The sequence below is a fragment of the Nerophis lumbriciformis genome, linkage group LG09 (genome assembly GCF_033978685.3).
Source record: "Nerophis lumbriciformis linkage group LG09, RoL_Nlum_v2.1, whole genome shotgun sequence".
In the NCBI taxonomy this organism is placed as follows: Eukaryota; Metazoa; Chordata; class Actinopteri; order Syngnathiformes; family Syngnathidae; genus Nerophis; species Nerophis lumbriciformis.
The window spans coordinates 13295664-13316960 of record NC_084556.2 but is presented as its reverse complement, the minus strand read 5'-3'; the positions used below and the strand labels follow the sequence as shown (position 1 = coordinate 13316960).

Genomic DNA, 21297 nt, shown 5'->3' with positions numbered 1-21297 from the left:
TATATATATATATATATATATGTTAAACATACACAGTTACAAGTAAAACGTCATTAATGATTAATTTTAGGTAGATTTTCTTTACTATGACTTGAACAATTATTAATAATAGTTAAGAGAAAAATAAAATGTGGTTAAGGTAAAAATAAAATAAAAAATTAAGCCACTAAATATATGAGCACAGCCAGTTATGGATTATACTTGTATAGCGCTTTTCTACCTTTAAGGTACTCAAAGTGCTTTGACACTATTCCCACATTCACCCACTGATGGCAGGAGCTGCCATGCAGAAGTGTCTTGCTCAAGGACACAAAGGACGTGACCAGGACGGCAGAAGCTGGTGATCAAACCAGGAACCCTCAAGTTGCTGGCATGGCCACACATATTTTCACACGTACGCAATCTTAACTGTATTAATTAATCTGGCAGTTTGAATGTCATGGGTCAATCTATAGGCTTTTTATGAAATGTTTATGACATTTTTAGTATCAGTCTAACTCTGTGTGCTCTGTAGAACCAGCGTCCTCCACAGTAGACATTTGATTTAAGGTATTTAAATTGCCAGAGTTAAAGGAGCACTTCTGCTTTTTTTTTTTTTTTAACCGAATAGCTAAATAGCCCACATGATAAAAAAAAAAGAGAGGATCTAAAATGGAACACCACTACTGTAACTAAAGAAGAAGAACAAATGACTACTGGCTGCGTCTGAAGTAAACAAGATACAGAAACACCTTAGTTACATAAATCAAAATATTTGTCATTGCCAAAAAAGTAACGGACTTAAAGGTGTGCCTGGAGGAACGCCTTAAATCCCAAGTTTGGACCCATGTGTTTTTGTTTGCTCGCAGGGTTAAAATAACGCCAATATTGCCAGCACACATTCAAATATTGTGCTTTTGCAGCGTAATGTGCAGATAGTGTCAAGACTCTTCAAATGAAAAGGTGATACAGTCCTGCAGGTACAAACCTGTCTGCATGTTAGTCAGGTGACGTCACGGCAACACTCCCACCTGAAGACCGAGCTACGCAGGAGGAGGAGGAGCCGGTCAAGGTGCACTGACAGAACACTTTCCAGTTCAGTTGGGAAGAAAAAAAATGCTGAGCCAAGAGAGCGTCCTGTCGATTCTTCAATCAGCGGGGGGCTGCGTGAAGAAGTCTGAGCTGGTCTCTCTCTTTAAAGACTTGGTGGACTGCGACGATCCGGCGGAGAAGACCCGGAACAGAGAACTCTTTAAGGCTTTTGTCAACAACGTGGCCTACGTGAAGGAGAGCGAGGGTGTCCGGTATGTGGTGCTCAGGAAGTCTCATCGCGAAGGTCTGCCGGAGGACCGGGAGGACCGGGAGGACCCAGAGGGCAAAAAGGAGGGTCCACAAGGTGAGGACAAGACAACCGGACTGCTGTCTCCTTTTGAGATTGCGTTGCGGAAAAGCAAAGAAGATTCACGTCTTAAAGAGCAGAGGAGGCTCGGTTCCACGGTCAAACCCTTTGCTTTGCCTCTGAGGATGCCCCCCATGGACGTAAGAGTGGACCCCCCTGAAGACCCCTTAAGAACCAAAAGGAGACCATTGTCGGAGGAGCTAAAAGACACCAGAATCTTGTCTTCGGTTCCTCTAGATCAGGACGAGCACGAGTGGCTGGTCAAGTGCGCCTCGGGTCACTGGAGTCAGGTCTACGGCCTCCTGCTGAGGGACCGCCAGCTGGTCCACAAGCGGGACTTTGTGTCGGGCTTCACCGCCTTGCACTGGGCCGCCAAGCACGGCAACGGCGAGATGCTGGAGAAGCTGGTGGACGTGGGCGTGGACGTGGACGTGGACGCCCGGACGCGCGGCGGCTACACGGCCTTGCACGTGGCCGGCTTGCACAAGCAGGACTTCATTCTGGTCACGCTGGTGGAGAAATACGGCGCCGACGTGCGGATACGGGACAACGCCGGCAAGAGGGCGTACCACTATCTGCACCACGACACCTCGGAGGCCATCAGGGAGATGTTAGGGGCACCTAGAGTCCAGCAGGCGGACCACGACAAGGACGAGCCGTTTCAGGACTCGTCTAAGGGCCGCCATTCCATAAGCCGCCTCTTCCATCCCCACGTGAGGACGCACAGGAGGGGCCACAAGTCCAGGCTCTCGTTCTTCTCGCTAAGCGACGATACAGCCGTCAATGAACGGGAAGACGAGGTCGTCAGCCACAAGGTTCTATTGGACGTTTTCGAGTGACGATCCATGAGGGATGCTTTGTTTTTGTTTTTTGCTTTATTGATCAAGCCTTTTGAATGTTTTGAACTCCTGCTTCCGTGCTAGGGTTTCTGTCATAGCTAAGAAACCATAGTTTAGACTGACTCAGCAGCACCTCTGCTGGTTACTGCCAAGTACTGCACTACATTCAGCATGTATGATTAATTTATTTTCAACGTAAAAGTATCGACGTATCACTTGTGATACAGTATCGATACATCGATATTTTAGGTGAAGTATTCAAACACTCGAAAGGAATTAATATGATGTCATAATAAGTCAATACTTTATTTGTCCCAAAGGCTAATTAAACATGAAAAAAGTATAATTGGTAACAATTTTTTTTTTCTGCTTACTGTTGATATCTTAGGTGGAATATCCATTTGAATGTTTTGGACTCCTGTTTCCATGCTAATCTTCTAATCAGTAGAAAAAATGTAACTAGTTGTGTCACAGCTATATAGTTAAACTGACTCAACAGCGCCTCTGCTGGTTACTGCCAAGTACAGCACTCCATTCAGCATGTATGATTAATTTCTTCACAACGTAAAAGTATCCACGTATCACTTGCGATACTGTATCGATACATCAATATTTTTTTAATGAAGTATCCAAACACTCGAAAGGAATTCCTATGATGTCATAATAAGTCAATACTTCATTTGTCCCAAAGGCTAATTAAACATGAAAAAAGTATATTTGGTAACAATATTTTTTTTTCCGCTTACTATTGATATCTTGAGTGGAATATCCATCTGAATGTTTTGGACTCCTGTTTCCATGCTAGGCTTCTAATCAGTAGAAAAAAATGTAACTAGTTGTGTCACGGCTAGATAGTGCGACTGACTCAACAGCGCCTCTGCTGGTTACTGCTAAGTACTGGACTACATTTAGCAATTGTCACAGAATTTGTCACAATTCCTCATTGTTGTTTTTATGTATGATTGATTCTATGAGTAATGAATTTATTCATAACATAATGAATAGTGCTGAATGTGCAAAAACAATATCAACATACGTCTTGTGAGACAGTATCGATAAACTAAATGGCAATATTTTTTTATGAAGTGTCCAAACAGTCAAAATGCCACAATGAGTCGATACTTAATATGCGCCACCCGGCACTACCTAGATGGAATAAAGGCTCTGTTTGCTAGCGCCCGGTTCGTAGTGTGCGTAAAGCGCTAAAGTGCGGATACTTTTACATAACCTGAGTTATTTTATTAATTTGACATCATCTGATCAAAAGGCTTTCAAAAGGGTCAAAAATGACAAAAATACATGACATGTGTAATATTTTTGACCCTAATGAGGACAAGTGGTGTAGAAAATGGATGGATGTCCCCAGTGTGAGTGTGTGTGTGTACTTGTACTTCTACCCTTCTTGAGACATCAACAAGGAAAAGTACCTTCCATATGAGGAAATCATGGTCCCAGTAAGGAAAACCATGGCACCTAGTAGAGAATGTCTCATTTGCACCCCTGGTGGTGAAATCTATCAAAATTAGGGTGGTCCCAAAAAGGAGGGATTTTTAAAACTGACTGTGTCGGTTTTAAAAGTGCTCCCCCTCTGATCAACATATGAAATAACAAGTGTGTGTAAAAATTTGAAGTGCTCCCCCTCTGGCCAACATATGTAATAACAAGTGTGTGTACGAAATCGAAATGCGGCCCCTTTGGCCAAAATTAAGAAAATAAATAAATAAATATGTATATAGAGACATACTGTAATAACTTGAAGTAAATAATGAATATTAATTAATTAATTAATTAAGAGTTATACCAAAGACTATAAAAATGGGAGCCATTACCTCCCTGCTTGGCACTCAGCATCAAGGGTTGGAATTGGGGGTTAAATCACCAAATGATTCCCGGGCGCGGCCACCGCTGCTGCTCACTGCTCCCCTATCGGGATAGGGTCACATGCAGAGGATAATTTCACCGCACCTGTGTGTGTGTGACAATCATTGGCACTTTAACTTTAACTTTAACTTTAAAAACCAATTACAAACAAACAATTCAACAACATTTTTTTTAAATAACTAAAAGCTTACCTTTTTTATACTTGCATAGTTTGTGTATATAAATTAATGTTATAAATACAAATCTTTATATATCTAGAAAGGGTGGTCCTAAGGAGGTAGGCATTTTTCGGAGGTCTCAAGAAGGTAACAAATACAAGAACGCGAAGGTGTGTAGCAATGGTGTTTTGTCAGTTGAGCATGTCAAAAACATGTCAACGTCTGCTATGAATCCACATATTCAGGATAGTAACTATACCCCCCCCTCCCCTCCCCTCCCCGCCAGTGTTTGTGTGCGTTATTGCCTGAGGTGTTGTTGTATAATTCGCATGACAAACACACATTCTGTTAGATGTCAAGACAATGGCTCATCTTCAAGCCTTGGGCATATTTATTCTGCACAAAGATATCATTTGAAGATGCAGTAAAGCTGATTTTTGTTTTAGTTCACTGGTCATTATTTCATTTTTGTGAAAGGTGAGTTTACTGTAATTAATATTGATCTTTTTTAATCGATAACATTCAACTAATTTTGAATATAATTTTATTTTCTATTAATGATCGAAATCTAAAATGAATAGTACTATTTTTTTTAAATTAAAGTATCACAATAATTGTAACATTAGATAAGATTCATTTTATATATTTTTATTTTATTTGTATATATTTTTGTAATTTTATGAAATGTTTTAGTTTGTTTAGTATTGACCTTTTTATTCAATTTATTGTTTTTGAAAATAAATAAAATGTATATCTTTTTCTTTGCACTCCTGTCTGTAGACGGACTCTTCATTAGGTACACTTGCACAATGAGCGGTCATGAGAAAAGTTATTCGTACACAATACATACCGTGTCATGGAAATGTTGGTTGAAAATGATATTATTTTGTTATTTTTTTATATTTATTATCAGTACACATTTTTTTAAATTATATAAAAATTATTACAATAAATTACATATGCATTAAAATGTTTGATACATTATATATTAGTTTAAAAAAAGTTTTTAAAGTATAAAATCTGTCAATGTACTGTACATATAGTTGGCTTTGATAATGCAAATGAAAATACAATACTAGTGATGGGTCAATGACACCTCAGTGAGTGTATGGCGCACTCGCTATCTGTATTGACACTGCACTGATACTGTGTTGGTGTTTTATAATGTTCATCCGCCATCTGCTGGATTATAAAAGTCATTACCTGCAGAAAAAAATAAAAAAATGTTGTATAAGGCGTCAACGCTTCAGTATCATTTGACCTATCACAATACAATACAATACAATGAAAGTAAATGATGGCAATCCAAATGTTCATTTAAAAACACCTAAATAGATTCATAGTTTATATTCAGTTAAAAAAATTTACCAAAAAACAACAATTAAAAAAACAAAACAAAAAAACCCAACATATATATATATATATATATATATATACACACACACACACATATATATATATATATATATATATATATATATACATATATATATATATGAAAGGGATAAGCGGTAGCAAATAGATGGATATACACACACATTTATTTTTTTATAGAATTAATTTAAAAAACAACCAAAAAAAAAACGTTTTTTTAGGCCATATCTGCACGTATAGATTATATGTGAGCAGCCAAGAGGAGCTTTTGTAACCTGTACCCAGTTTTGAAAAGATTTGATCATATTTACTTACACTTAATAATATATCAGGAATTGGTTTGAATCGAGAATCAATTCTAAATCGAATAGTCACCCCAGGAATTGGTGAGTTGCTGTAAGATTACCATTCCTAGTATACTGTGTATCCTATTTTTAATGTATTTGAAATATCAAAAATCATAATATATACGATTCATTAAATTAATGTGCAATAATCCAAATTTAAATTTTCTATACATTTAATTTCATACACTTCATTATCTAATTACAATCTAAAGTATGAGTCAAATAATACAATTCCAAAAATAAAAGTTTTTGCACAATGATAAAATGATTAATAGTGCAACCAAAAAAAAAATTACCAATGTATTATTTATTTACTGGTAAAAAAAACAACCTTAAAATACCGTACATATTAAGTTTAAATAACAAATATTGGAAGCTTAACTATTTAAAAAAATACTTAATATTAATAATATGACAGAAGATTATTAAATGTGTTATTTGCAGTTTAAAATTTCAGTTGCTTTCACTCCTTTGCAGCAATAACAAGTGGCCATGGGAATTGGAGGTTCTTAATTTATTGACAGTCAGACCAACAGGGTGGAATTTACAACTCCAAGCAGGCACATGTGACTCAGAAAAGAGCGAAAAAGACGACGTGATCATGACGAGTCATCGAAAAGTCTGAAAGGTCTCCTTCTTTGAGAAAGATTGTGTCAAGGCCGCACGCGGCAGAAACCACCGTCTTCTTTTGTGTCTCGTTCACTAATGTGTGGGGATTCCTGCAGGCTGCAAGAGAAGAAGTAGTCTTGGTTGGTCCTCCACACACCATCGCTCTTGTTTTTACATCCTTTTGTGGCCCTTCACACATAAATATACTGTACAAAACTGCCGCACTTTTTTTGAAGCCAAATCATGAAACAACTTAACTAGCACAGCAGAGAGGATTCGAACCTCTACACACACGCACACACACACACGCGTACACTCTGATGTTGGACAACATCACTTGTACAAATCTGTCGCGACATTCGAGTAAAAGGAAGTAAAAAAAAAAAAAAAATCTATTTAGAAATTAAATATGACTATTTCAAGTAAAATGTGTTAATGATTTTGTTTGTATGCACTTACGTGTCTTTGATGTCAGCAGCCGTGTACCTTTGACTACAAAATATTCCTAAAGAAGTGGAAATATGTTCTAGCCGGATGGAGTTAGCAGGGTTTTTAACGAAGAAGGAATGTGCATTTATGTATTATTATTATTGTTATTATTATTTTTAGGACAAAGTGCTTTGCTTTTGGTTTTTAGTGCCTTGAAGATCTTGACTCCATGCAATACAATCTTAAAGCTTAAAGGGCCAGCTCCCCCGTGTGGACACGTGCGGAAATGCAACGTCGACACTGACGTCAAGGCACAGGAGTTGAAAAGTGTCCGCCTTTTACTGTGAAGAACTGGACCACGTCCGACCTCGGGTCCACCTCAGAGGGTCTTTGAGAGGGCGTCCAGCTGCTCCTCACCCAGCCGCTGCTTCTCCTCCAGGTCCTTCTGGCGGATGAGCAGCGAGGCCTTGGTCTGCACGAAGCGGCGGTAGTCCCGCAGCTGCTGGTCCGACAGCTGTCGGGACAGGAAGGTGGACACCAGGCTCTCCCTGCGGTCCAGGTTGTCCTTCAGGTCTTTGGCGTCCTCGCGCTGTTTGCACAGCAGGCGGTGGCGACTGTCCAGAGATTGCTGGGGAATAGAAGATGATTTTGCTTGAATCAGAACACGTGACCACATTTCTTGCAATTGCCAGATCCTGCCTCTCCCCAGTTATTAATGATAACCAACAGAAATCAATACAAAGATAACGCCCACACTTTGCTTGGTCGAGCACATTAATGCCTGTCACAGACCTGCCCTATCATCAATGTGATCCTTCCTCCCGCCAGTTAATAGTGATAACCGTCACCTTGGATAATAGAAATAAACAGAACAAATTAAAATTAACCAAAAAGTAAAACCTCTAATGTGATCACTCTACCTGCCAGTTATTAATGATAACCACCACCTTGCATATCAGAAATAAACTGAATTACTTAAAAATAACCCAATAAGTTAAAACCTATTGTACAATCTCAAGCACGTGTGCATGCGTGTACAATAAATGTGGCCAAACTAGTGCAATTACTCCTCCTGCCAGTTATTAATGACAACCAACACCTTAGATGATATAAATAAATACAAAAACTCAAAATAAGCCCAAAAGTTAAAGTTAATACAATTATTGCTCATGCACAGGTGCACATGCTACATTGTTATTGCATCATCCATCCATCCATCTATTTTTTACCGCTTGTCCCGTTCATAATCAATTTAATTGTTCGCCCCGCCGGGTAGTCATGATAACCGTCACCTTGGATAATAGTGTTGCATTTTAAGTTCTTAAGTTGATTTCTAAGTTAAAACATATAGTGTGATTACGCAGGCATGGATGCACAGGAACAATTAGTCCAAACTAGTGCAATTGCTCCACCTGCCAGTTATTATAGATACCGTAACTACCACTTTGTATAATAGAAAAAAATACGACAACTCAAAATTAGCCCCAGAAGTTAAAGTTGATCACATTCTTGCTCATGCACAGGTGCACATGCTACATTGCTGTTGCATCATCCATCCATCCATCTATTTTCTACCGCTTGTCCCATTCATTATCAATTTAATTGTTCGCCCCATCGGTTATTCATAACATTCGTTACCTTGGATAATAGTGTTGTATTTTAAGTTCTTAAGTTAATTTCTAAGTTAAAACCTATAGTGTCATTATTCAGGCGTGGATGCAAAGGAAAAATGAGTCCAAACTAATGAAATTGATCTACCTGCCAGTTATTAATTATAACTACCACTTTGCATAATAGAAAAAAATACGACAACTCAAAATATGCCCCAAAAGTTAAAGTTGATTACATGCTTGCTCATGCACAGGCGCACATGCAACATAGATGTTGCATTGTAATCAATACAATTGCTCCTCACGCTAGTCCTTCGTGATAACCGTCACCTTGGATGGTAGAAATAAACTGGACGACTTAAAATAAACCAACAAGTTAAAACCTATTTATCACTGCTGAGACGTGTGCAATTAATGTGTCTAAACTAGTGCAATTATTCCTCCTGACAGTTATTAATGACAACCAACACTGGGGACGGCGTGGCGCAGTGGAAGAGTGGCCGTGCGCGACCCGAGGGTCCCTGGTTCAATCCCCACCTAGTACCAACCTCGTCATGTCCGTTGTGTCCTGAGCAAGACACTTCCCCCTTGCTCCTGATGGGTGCTGGTAGCGCCTTGCATGGCAGCTCCCTCCATCAGTGTGTGAATGTGTGTGTGAATGGGTAAATGTGGAAGTAGTGTCAAAGCGCTTTGAGTACCTTGAAGGTAGAAAAGCGCTATACAAGTACAACCCATTTATCATTTATTTATTTAGATTATAGAAATAAATACAAACACTCAAAATAAGCTCAGAAGTTAAAGTTGATAACATTCTTGCTCATGCTACAAACCCCGTTTCCATATGAGTTGGGAAATTGTGTTAGATGTAAATATAAACGGAATACAATGATTTGCAAATCCTTTTCAAATAATGCAAATAATAATTAACTTAGAATTTCATGGCTGCAACACGTGCCAAAGTAGTTGGGAAAGGGCATGTTCACCACTGTGTTACATGGCCTTTCCTTTTAACAACACTCAATAAACGATTGGGAACTGAGGAAACTAATTGTTGAAGCTTTGAAAGTGGAATTCTTTCCCATTCTTGTTTTATGTAGAGCTTCAGTCGTTCAACAGTACGGGGTCTTTGCGGTCGTATTTTACGCTTCATAATGCGCCACACATTTTCGATGAGAGACAGGTCTGGACTGCAGGCGGACCAAGAAAGTACCCGCACTCTTTTTTTACGAAGCCACGCTGTTGTAACACGTGCTGAATGTGGCTTGGCATTGTCTTGCTGAAATAAGCAGGGGCGTCCATGAAAAAGACGGCGCTTGGATGGCAGCATATGTTGCTCCAAAACCTGTATGTACCTTTCAGCATTAATGGTGCCTTCACAGATGTGTAAGTTACCCATGCCTTGAGCACTAATGCACTCCCATACCATCACAGATGCTGGCTTTTGAACTTTGCGTCGATAACAGTCTGGATGTTCGCTTCCCCTTTGGTCCGGATGACACGATGTCGAATATTTCCAAAAAAAAATTTGAAATGTGGACTCGTCAGACCACAGAACACTTATCCACTTTGCATGAGTCCATCTTAGATGATCTCGGGCCCAGAGAAGCGGGCGGCATTTCTGGATGTTGTTGATAAATGGCTTTCGCTTTGCATAGTAGAGCTTTAACTTGCACTTACAGATGTAGCGACCAACTGTATTTAGTGACAGTGGATTTCTGAAGTGTTCCTGAGCCCATATGGTGATATCCTTTAGAGTTGATGTCAGTTTTTGATACAGTGCCGTCTGAGGGATCGAAGGTCACGGTCATTCAATGTTGGTTTCCGGCCATGCCGCTTACGTGGAGTGATTTCTCCAGATTCGCTGAACCTTTTGATGATATTATGGACCGTAGATGTTGAAATCCCTAAATTTCTTGCAATTGCACTTTGAGAAACGCTTTTCTTAAACTGTTTGACAATTTGCTCACGCAGTTGTGGACAAATGGGTGTACCTCGCCCCATCTTTTCTTGTGAAAGACTGAGCATTTTTTGGGAAGCTGTTTTTTTACCCAATCATGGAACCCACCTGTTCCCAATTGGCCTGCACACCTGTGGGATGTTCCAAATAAGTGTTTGATGAGCATTCCTCAACTTTATCAGTATTTATTGCCACCTTTCCCAACTTCTTTGTCACGTGTTGCTGGCATCAAATTCTAAAGTTAATGATTATTTGCAAAAAAAAGTTTAAAAAGTTTATCAGTTTGAACATCAAATATGTTGTCTTTGTAGCATATTCAACTGAATATGGGTTGAAAATTATTTGCAAATCATTGTATACCGTTTATATTTACATCCAACACAATTTCCCAACTCATATGGAAACGGGGTTTGTACATTGTTGTTGCATCATAATCAATTTAATTGTTCGCCCCGCCGGTTATACATGATAACCGTCACCTTGGATAATAGAAATAAACTTAAGAACTTAAAATATAACACTAAGTTAAAACCTATAGTGTGATTACTTAGGCATGGATGCACACAAACAAATAGTCCAAACTAGTGCAATTGCTCCACCTGCCAGTTATTAATGATAACTTTGCATAATAGAAATAAATACAACAACTCAAAAAAAGCTCCAAAAGTTAAAGTTGATTACATGCTTGCTCATGCACAGGCGCACATGCAACATATATGTTTTGTTGTAATCAATTCAATTGCTCCTCCCACTAGTCATTAGTGATAACCGTCACCTTGGATGATAGAAATAAACTGAACGACTTAAAATAAACCAACAAGTTAAAACCTATTTTATCATTGCTGAGACGTGTGTATGCGAGTACAATTAATGTGTCCAAACTAGAGCAATTCCTCCTCCAACCAGTTATTCATAATTATCTCCACTTTTCACATTATAAATAAACAGAAACGCCCGAATAAGCAAAGATGTTAAATCTCACGGTATACTTGTTATTGCATGGGAATAAGATAAATGTGTCAGAATGACTGTGATCATTCCTCCTGCCTGTTATTAACTGTTACCTTGCATAGTAAAAATACATAAAAGGATTAGAATAAGCCACAAAGTTAAAGACAACGATGCTCTTGCTCACTATAATAGTCTTATATTGCATGCAATCGCTTCTTCCGCCAGTTAATAATGATCACTGACACTGAGCACAAAATAAACCGAAGGACTTTAAATAATCCACAAAATAAGAATTCATACCCTTACACTCTCTTGCTTTAATCATCATATAATACAATAATTTCTCCCACTGGTTATTAATAACCTCCACCTTAAATAAAACGATACGTTCAGATTGCATGCGATTGCTCCTCCCACAAGTTATTAATGACAACCACCAATTTCCACACTTGAAGTGAAACAGAATGACTTGAAATAATCCACAAAATCAGATTCCATTGTATGCATGCTTGCTACGTTTGTCAAATTAATACAATATTTTCTACCAACAGTTAATAAAAACTCTCACCATAAGCAACAGAAAAAAAACAGATAACTCAAAACAAGCCTACTCGCTATAATTGTCATGTATATCATGATTGCTTCTCTCACCAGTTATTCATGGCAATCAGCAACATACACACTTAAAACACAGAACTGAGGACCTGAAATAATCTACAAAGCCAGTAAAGTTGCATGAATACAATTAAATGGTGGCTCATTTTAAAGGAAGTTGCTGCTGTGAAGAAGTTTAGCCGAAGGAGTTTTCTGTGAAGAAAAAAACCCTCAAAAAAAATATTGGATTTTTTGCTAAATAGGGCGTTATGTACCTTCAGGAACATCAGCACTTCTGTTCTAAATGAAAATGTTCTGCATATTGAGAGTGTGGAGAGTGTCTAGAAGGGGAGGTGCAGTCTTCCCTTGTGTCAACAGAGGGCAGGGTAGGTACAAATGTCATCGAAACCGGTGAGCAGGGAGTTTCGGTGAGCAAGTGTCAACAGTATTATTGCTGATAACAGAAGAAACGCCTCCAAACAACGCTCGCAATGAGTGCATGCATCTGCACCGTCATTAATACTGGGATCTGTTAGTGACCTTTGACACATCATCCACTATTTAATTCAAGCGGCTTCATAATAAAATATTTATAATTCTATGAGCTCAGATGCAGGCTGTTGAGATTAATACACCCATAGAGTGCCCCAAAGATGATTTACACTCGTCTCAGAAAGCATTAAGTTCATCTTCAGATAAGACTGAAGCATTTTTGGCATTCCACACGGTGAGAAACTAAAGCTGCCCTTCACCTAGCAGGCATGTTTGCTGTTCCAAAGTCAACACGACAGAGAAAGAGAGTGTCCATGGCTGACGGCATGGGAGCAGCCTCTCCTCACGCCCAATCGGCAGCACTGAGGCGCACGGCGAGCTGCTGCGGGATTAACGCGCACGTGTAAACAACTGAAGGGGTTTAATACGGGAGGGAAGAATGTGTGAACGCATGAGAAGGATTCGAAAAGAGGGACGCCTCGGGTTTGTTGACCTGCGTAACGCGCAGCGATATGGTCATGTGACAAACGGATGATGAGTTAGCACGCTTTGACGTATAGTATACAGTATTTATATAGTCTTTGGAGAAAAAAAATATTAGACTTATACTATAGCTGCTGCTATACTGTTTGTCAAAACTATTCACTCACTGCTATTCAGACTGACGCTTCCACTAGGACATTTAGATACTCGATTATTAAACATCAAAATAGGTGAGTTTGTATTGGGTCTGTCTAAGCCTCTTTTTTAAAATGTAATTACTAAACATACACACATTTTCTTGTCCGTTTGGGGTCTTTTTGATCAATGTTTTATAATATTTACTTAACCTATATTGCCTTACGAAAAAACAAGGCAATAAAGGTTATATTTTTTGTTGGAATTAAATTGGGTATTGAACGGATTATTATTTATTAATTTTGTATATAATTTTTTCATGGAGAAAAATATATTTTCGAACAATGGGAAAATAGTATTATTAGTAATAATAATTTTAATTTATGTAGCATTTTTAGTAATATATTGCTTTACAATTAAGATTATTTTATTATACATTTAGTATTTAGTTTATATAATATAATTATTTATATATTAATAATGCTTATATATTATCATCATTATTATTGCTACTGTTCTTAATAGTAGTATTATAACCTCAGTTTTACTGTGTTTTTTAATTGGATTTTTTATTTTTTGTGTTTAAATTTTTAATACTTGGGATGCACTTTACTCTGGTGTTTTAAATGCGCTCTATAAAAATAATATTTATGTATTAATAGAAACATACACATTTTTATTTTTTATCTTACAGTAAATTCTAATTAAAAGCATATTTGTTTGTATTTAAGTTGAAGATATTACTAAAATTAATTATTTGGTTAATTTATCATTACTTATACAATTGAGGATATGCTCTCATTTGTTTGTTAGTAAGGAGGACTATGGAAACTATTCTGTTGTTCAAATCTGCAGCAGTTCCAGATAAAGATCTAGAAAAATCGAGATTTATGAACACATTTTTAAATTCTGTCAATGAATAATGCATATGTTTATTATAAAAAAAAAAATCCTGCATACACAGGAGGTGAAAATCAAAAAAGGTGCTTATGATATTCATGCCGCAACATCCTCACCTTCTCTTCTACGTCCGTGTCCTGGTCCACTGTGGTCAGGGCGTTCTGAACCCTGGCCAGCCGGGCGGAGAGGCACAAAAGCAGGTTGACCACCCTTTCCAGGTCCCCGATGAATAGGTTGTACCTCTCCAGTTCCAGGGGCAGACATCGCTCTCGTACCAGCACCTCCAGTGCCTCGCCGTGGGATACGTTCTGCTGGATCTCAGCTTGGAGGGCACCACGCGTGTCCTCCAGCGAACGCAGGCGCTCCTCGATGTAGGACACCAACATGCACTGTGGATTAAAAGACGAGAGGATTATGTTGTGGTGTGTTTTTGGTCATGGTTTTAGCGCAATTTATACCTTCTTCCCTGAGAAGTCATCTTTGCTCTGGGGGTCTCTACTTGGAGGCGTACGGTTGTCAGGTGGCGGTGAAGGTTGTTCAACAGCTACAACAGTCTCACAACTGGATAGAAAAGGATGACTAGAGGTTAGATAGACATCCCTGCAGCAGCAAACAACACGCAATAGGCATTCGCATCTATAAAATGTATGTTGCTTAAACTCTCTATGTTTCTGGTGTGTATGCGCTTGCATTAGCAGAAACCTGAATACAGGCACAGCAGTAACAGATATGCAGGTGTGTGTGTTTGTGTGTGAGCATGTGATGCAACACAGGGTAACACAGCACCTTCTTTGGCCATGAAAAACCAGTATTGTGTGTCACAGTGAAACACTAGACTGGAAAATTCTCATTAGCGGTGGCCAATTATTCTCTCCATCTGCAGGCCTGTACACACACCCACATACAGGCCACTACATTAGGTACACCAGAATGATGCAATGTAAGAGCTGCATTGCCTAAAAAAAGATTATGTTGCTTAGTTTTGTTTGACTCCGTGTGGAACTTGTATTATAATAATGTTTTTGTGGTTGTAGTAATGTAACTGAAGAAAGGTAGTCTAAATATCAAATAATCTAAACATAGGAAGCATAGTGGTCATAGTTAAAAAATGTAATAACTATGGGAAAAAGGGAAAAAAAACCCGTTCCTATAGCAATTTGATAAGAAGGTGCAGATGCAGGTGTAGCTAATACTGTGACAGGTAAGTGTATATAAATGTACATTACAAAATGCCTTTTTAAGTGAATTTATATGTCGTATTTTAGGCAGACAATGACCTGTCTTTCTGCTGCTGTTTCTTTCTGTAGTGCTCCTCCATCAGCAGCGTGTCCTCAGAAAGAAGCTGCTCCATCAGCATCAGTGCCGTCTTACGATTGGCGAGAGGATAGAAGACGGGGGCCAATGACTGGTCAGCCTTCACTGCCGCTTCGACCAGCTCCTCCCACGATGGCCTCTCGTCAGGCCTCTCCAAACTGGTTTCCCCCTCTGGTGTTTTCCGCTCTACCGTTTCCTGACTCGCTCTTGACTCCTCGTCTTGTGTTTCGAGATTCTTTCTTGCCGCTGTCTTTAGACTGACATCTACATCAGAGGCGGAGACTTCGCTCGTTTGTGCAGGAGGGAGCGATAGGAAGGGTTCCTCAAATACACTGTCTGGGGTCTCAACATCTTTTTTGGGCTGGTCCTCTGGAGGGAGGATCCACAAGGATGGGTCAGTGGTTACACCGCAGCTCAAGGACACTTCGTAGTTAGAGAGAGGTGGGGTAGCGGCTTTGCCTGGTTCCTCCAGTGACTGTTGGCGCTCTGTTTCAGAGAAACTTTGGACTTCCCTGGAAAAGAGAGAATATGAATCATAACTTGACTACAGCTTAATTGAATTGTACTATGGTCTACGGTTAGGGGTTCTCACCTGGAACTCAGCCTGCTTTCACAAGGATGTTGTATTTGCATGGTGGTAGACAAAGAGGACTTGACCTCCCTCTCAATAGCCTCATGTCTTCGATGAGAATGCAGGTCAGAAGACGCCTCAATGGGAGGTTTAAAAGACTCTGCCACAGGGCTGCGAGATCCAGGAGAAACCAACTGACCCTTGGCCCGTGTTGGGGGGAAAGAAGTCGGAGAGTGGGATCCACTTAAGGTTCTTCTTTCTGCAGTGGCTTTAGGTCCAGCATCCTCCTTGTCTCCTGGCTCTGGGTCAGAGTTCTCATTCAAAAGGGATGGTTTCTGTAATTGTCCCAGATTATTGTTGTCTGGTTCTTTTCCCGCATATTTCTTCCTGTCCTCAACGAAGAATGAAATGTTCTTGATGTCTCTGACTTGATCCAGCTGCTCAGAACTCTTACTTAGAGTCGACAGCCTTGTTAACTTGGATGTACCTAATTCCTCCATGGACTTCCCTCTTTGAGCTACCACACGGATATGCTGCTGAGCCTCAGGGGTTGACTGCACTGTGGTGCAGAGATTCTTCTGCAAACTAGAAACACCATTTAGTATTAAACTCTTTGAAAAAGTCACTAATTGTTTTTATCCCTCAATTATTAGTTTAAAAATGATTTGTCACAGTGCGCACATAGAACGCCCTTGACCTAAAAACAATAGAAATGGCCTAGTTATACTGTACATACCTGCAAGCTTCAGTGAAATTAACTGGATCATCTTTATAGTCTGGTGCCTGTAGAATGTATATCATGATTTTGGTAGCATTGTAAGAATTGGTAAAAATATAATTCTGCTGATTTTTCATTTAAAAAAAAAAAACTGACAATATTTACCTGAAATGCATGTGGTGTAGACGTTGATCTGTTCCTGAACACTGTCGGTGGTTCTGGTTGGTTCAAGAGACTCTCCACTGAGGCAGACATCCCATTGGATGGACCTTGTCTTTCCCTCCATTGGAGTTGGTTTGATTGCACTGCAAGTTGGCCTGAACAGGATTGCGGTGGCAAGAACTGGGCATACCTAAAAAAAAATTAAGATAAAAGATATTATAGTACCGGTACTTCAAATTTATGGATTCACGCAACACAACCGAAATTAGTTCCTACCTGATGGAGCTGCTTGAAGAATCAAGGATGCGTCCCGCAGAGTGTGGTCTGTTGAGTTTCTTCCTGAGGTTCTTGCCCTCAGAGCTTGCTGATAAAGGCCTGGGACCCCAGTCAAAAGGTTTCTCGCCCAGTGAGTGCCTCTGTCTGGGAGGTACTGGTAGCTGAGGACCCAAAAGTTGATGGGGATCTGCCATTTTCTGGCCTTTCTTGCGCTCCATGTACTCCACCAGTGCCTTGTGCTGCAGATGCTTGAGGTTTGTCCTTGAAACACTTGATGCCGAAAGAGCCCTACCACGAGGCTCAAACATCTTTCTACGTGCCGCAACCAATCCCTGCTCTCCTGTCTGCACGTAATCCTGCCCCTCACCCTGTATGGCAAACATACTCTCGTTTTCATTGCTAAAGGAGCGGCAAGAAGAGTGGATGGGGGCGCTTCCGAGCAGGTTGAGTTTCCCCGGCTCAGAGTAGCACATCTTCTTTTGCTCTGGAGTCAACCGCCTGCGGCCCCCGTTACGTGACGCCACCTGAGGCTGGGCTATTTTTGCTGGCCTTTCATTTTCTCTTTCAATCTCTTCATTCAAATCTTCAGGAATCTCTCCTACGATGCTCCCTTTTTCCGTCTCCTCAGAGGCCACAGACGGAGTGAGAGTGCCTGTGGAAGTCTCAGAGTCTTGTGATGAGGAGAAAGAGTGAATCCCTGATAGTCTCAACTCAGGCTTTGGCCTGAGGCAGTGCTGTAATGACAGTTGCAGGTCCCTTCTTTTAAATGATGTCTCCTTCAGGACTTTAGACTGTGCATGTTTCAGCTTTTCTTTGTAGTACTTTTTAAAGGAGTCATCCAGGGTGTTATATGAGTTATCATTCTTGTTGGTATCTCCTGGCGGAAGTCTCTCATTTTTCAACAACAGATCTCTAAGACCTGTTTTATTCAGGACAGCTTCTTTTTCTTTCACACTGAACTCTGCATCCTTTTTTGACTGTAATACCTTTCTGTTAGCTCCAGTCAGGTGGTAGAGAAGTGGGGTGGTCTCTTTGTTTATTCGATCACTGGCTACATCTGTCAATGGCTGTCTTTTACCCTTTTGTGCTTGTTCTTCTCTTTTGGGGTGGTTGGATGGTTCATTGTTAATGAACAATGAAACGTCCTTTGTTGGTAAAATGGAACATGGGGAGCAGTTTTTCTCAGGACCACAATAAAATATTGGGTTGTTGGCAGTGTGACGCCCAATCTCGTGACTTTCGGTGTCAATTTCTTCCAAGGTATCGAAACTCCTAGAGGACCGGGCTGAAAAGGGGACGGGCTTATGATTCTCCTGTTCTAAACTTCTGGGAATGAGGTCTTTGTTTTGAGGGCCTCTTTCATCTATGACCTCTTTTCGCGGTATAAATAAATTTTCCATTGTGCTGTGGCATCTTTCTCGTTCTTGAGGTTGATTTATTTCGGACAAGTGGGAGCATTCACTTACAGTCTCACTCACAGATGCGGAGTGTGCTCTCATTCTAGATTCGGATTGTTTACACACTCCTGTGACAAAGTAGAACTGACCCTTATGATGGATGCTGCTGTTGATAACGCCTGTTTGACCAGCATTCCAAGAAGCAGAGAGTCGGGCTGGCTCTGAACCGAGCCAATCGTTAGCGGAATGCGCCCTTTTGCGAGGATTTTCAAAATGGGCAAGATCTTCTACATTAGATTCACCACCGTTTGACAGCGGTCTGAGCCTCAGGTGCTCAGACTGGCTTGTGCCTTGGGGAGGCAATCGTCTATGGAAGTTTGTAGTCATCTGCTGCTCAGAGGGAGCCTTGTTGTCTGTAGTGAACAGAGTGGAAGTTTTCATTGGCACCTTGGTCTGTTCATAGGAGGGAAGGGTCGAGTGGTAGCTTGGCTGCTGAGGGACCTCTGTTGCTGATGGTGTCTTCCAATCTGAATACACAGGTCCAGGATTGATTACGGTGGAACTTGACTCTAGTTTAGCTGTCTGATATAGTCGATTATGGGGCTGTTGCTGCTGGGTTTGAAAATTTGTCTTGTCTTTTTCTAAGTTTTTAGTAGCTATTAAACTGTCCTGTCGTGCTGGGACTGGAGGAGGACCAATGGGTGGGTGACCACCTTGTGGTGGAGCCCTAAGAGGCACCCCTACCTTAGTAATAGCTTTGTTATTTGTATGGAAACCATCATTGCCATTCTGGTTAAGGGTATTATTGCGGTAGTTCTGTGAGATCACCTCCATAGAGCAATAGAACTGGTCCACGGTCTTTGAGTTAGAATGTAGCTGACTGGGATGGCAAATTGATTTTATATACTTAAGGTCAGCATAGTGGCTGAAAGAGCTGGGCTGTAGGTCATCTGGGAGGAGCGAAGGCGGGTAGTCTGGGGCAGTGGAGCCACCAGAGAAGGAGCTGTAGGCAGAATCTCCTTTACCGTGTTGGTGGTGGGCAAACTGTTCTACAATGCTGCTGTTGGACTTGGCTGGGGAGAGCCGACTGACAGGCAGGCTCAGAGGATGCAGGTCCACGTTGCTCATTCTTTCAAAGTGAAAGTTGTAAGAATCCATTGAATAGTGGGGCAAGGGGAAATGAGGGAAGCTTTACCCGAAAGTGCAGCAACGCCTGGATCTGCCCTGCAGGTACAACTGGGGATAGTGCCGCCAACACATTCGCACAAGGTTGTGCACAGCACAGGTCGCTAATTAGGTCATTTTCTCACTTCTTACTCCTTATGGCTTTTTCAGATCCTCTATGAATTGTCTGCTTAGAAGACCCTGCAGGAGAAAACAAACGCAAACCAGTTATCCTGAAACAGTGTATTTGGGACATATGCTGAAGATTTTAATAACTCACAGGAGCATGAAGATCATGCCACTTATTCTGAAGATTATATTTTAGCCAAAAACAATGTCATGTGATACTTTAAGTCATATCAAAACAGTTGCTGTAATGCTCGCATGCAGGTGACCAAACAATGGAGTGCATCAAACGAGTCCATCCCAAAATTGGGCCATGAAGCGGCACCTTCGGTGACCAGACGTGTACATTCTGCTGTTTGTTCTGGTTCTCAATACTCTATATTGGCCGATTCGAAGGCTTTTGTAGTGACAAAATATATTTTAAAAAATCATGTCTCTGGTAAAGTCTAAGGTTTTTCTAAAGCCTTGATACAGTAAAAGCGAACTATATTACATGTGTGATAGATTTTTTGTATGAGAGATCAGTACTATCATCAAAACATCTTCCCTCGTTTTGAGGTGTCTTTGTTGTGTTTGCATCTAATTTGCCTGTGTTTCACACAAGTTTGGTTTTGTAGGTCAGTACAAGTTAAGCATCTGTTTCAGGGATTCTGCCTGCCATCTTGCATCAACAAGGCCTCTAATTAGGCCTCAAAGTTGGTGGTGCACGTTGCAGCACACACACATGTAAAAATGTCAAGAATTTTGTGAAACTACAGCAGGCAGGAAGGTCATTCATGTGACACATAATGCCTCATTATAAGGTGCTACCTTAAGACTCGCCTAGATTGTTCACCTTGGAATTGGGCAAGCACTCCACTACACACAATGAGCAGATCACATACTTTATTGTAAGAAAATATTATAATAAGATCCAAGTCACGGGTGTTTTAAGTTTGGAGACATGCCCCTGGAGGTTAATGATCGTTTTTATGTTGGATTTTTCACACGACTGTTCTCAATCCTGTCCTGTCATTAAGATGAAGCAGAGTACCGGTACCTGTTGCCTAACTCTGAGGCAAATTGTTGCCAATAAAACAAGCCAACAGGTTAATCAACTTGATTGATGCATTTTTAAAGAAAGGCTTCAGCAGTGATGCTTACTGAAAGAAATGTGCACATTAGTGTATGTACAGTATCTATTAGACACAGGCATTGTCAGACTGCCTTGAAATTTTGTACACATCCTAATGTGCTGTACTAAACACCCTTTGTAGCTTTAAAGTGTTTAGCCCAATCGCCACAACATTTGGTACACACCCTTAAGGAACTGACAAGTCTGTAAATGAGCTTCAAAAACATAGCCGCCATCAAGAAAAATGTCTTTGCAGAGGTTTGAAACATTTGTCTAATGATTATCAAACTCTGAGTTGGGGATGTTCCGATCAGGGTT

The 21297-nt window shown here is 40.3% G+C and overlaps 2 protein-coding genes across 5 annotated transcripts in view; one reads left to right on the top strand and one right to left on the bottom strand.

The window, feature by feature from the left end:
* The first annotated feature begins 1065 nt into the window (after positions 1-1065).
* sowahaa (sosondowah ankyrin repeat domain family member Aa) lies at positions 1066-5023 on the top strand. The gene has a single exon (XM_061961605.1). It carries the CDS (start codon positions 1096-1098, stop codon positions 2215-2217), a length of 1122 nt encoding a protein of 373 aa, XP_061817589.1. The 5' UTR covers positions 1066-1095; the 3' UTR covers positions 2218-5023.
* Positions 5024-6476: 1453 nt separating this feature from the next.
* shroom1 (shroom family member 1) overlaps positions 6477-21297 on the bottom strand; it is a 46256-nt gene continuing 31435 nt past the window's right edge. For 3 of the 4 annotated variants that reach the window (XM_061962540.1, XM_061962539.1, XM_061962541.1), the window contains 9 exons: positions 19771-19940; positions 17179-19704; positions 16906-17092; positions 16759-16805; positions 16044-16607; positions 15415-15963; positions 14596-14698; positions 14254-14526; positions 6477-7643 (listed from right to left, as the gene is read on the bottom strand). In XM_061962540.1, the coding sequence (XP_061818524.1) occupies positions 7395-7643; positions 14254-14526; positions 14596-14698; positions 15415-15963; positions 16044-16607; positions 16759-16805; positions 16906-17092; positions 17179-19704; positions 19771-19835 (4563 nt within the window). In that variant the 5' untranslated portion in view covers positions 19836-19940 and the 3' untranslated portion in view covers positions 6477-7394. Of the gene's footprint in view, positions 7644-14253; positions 14527-14595; positions 14699-15414; positions 15964-16043; positions 16608-16758; positions 16806-16905; positions 17093-17178; positions 19941-21297 lie in introns of all 4 variants that reach the window. The other variant, XM_061962542.1, reaches the window with a different exon arrangement.

Bases quoted from the DNA above. Each gene is read 5' to 3' on its own strand.
- sowahaa (XM_061961605.1), top strand. From the start codon at position 1,096: ATGCTGAGCCAAGAGAGCGTCCTGTCGATTCTTCAATCAGCGGGGGGC.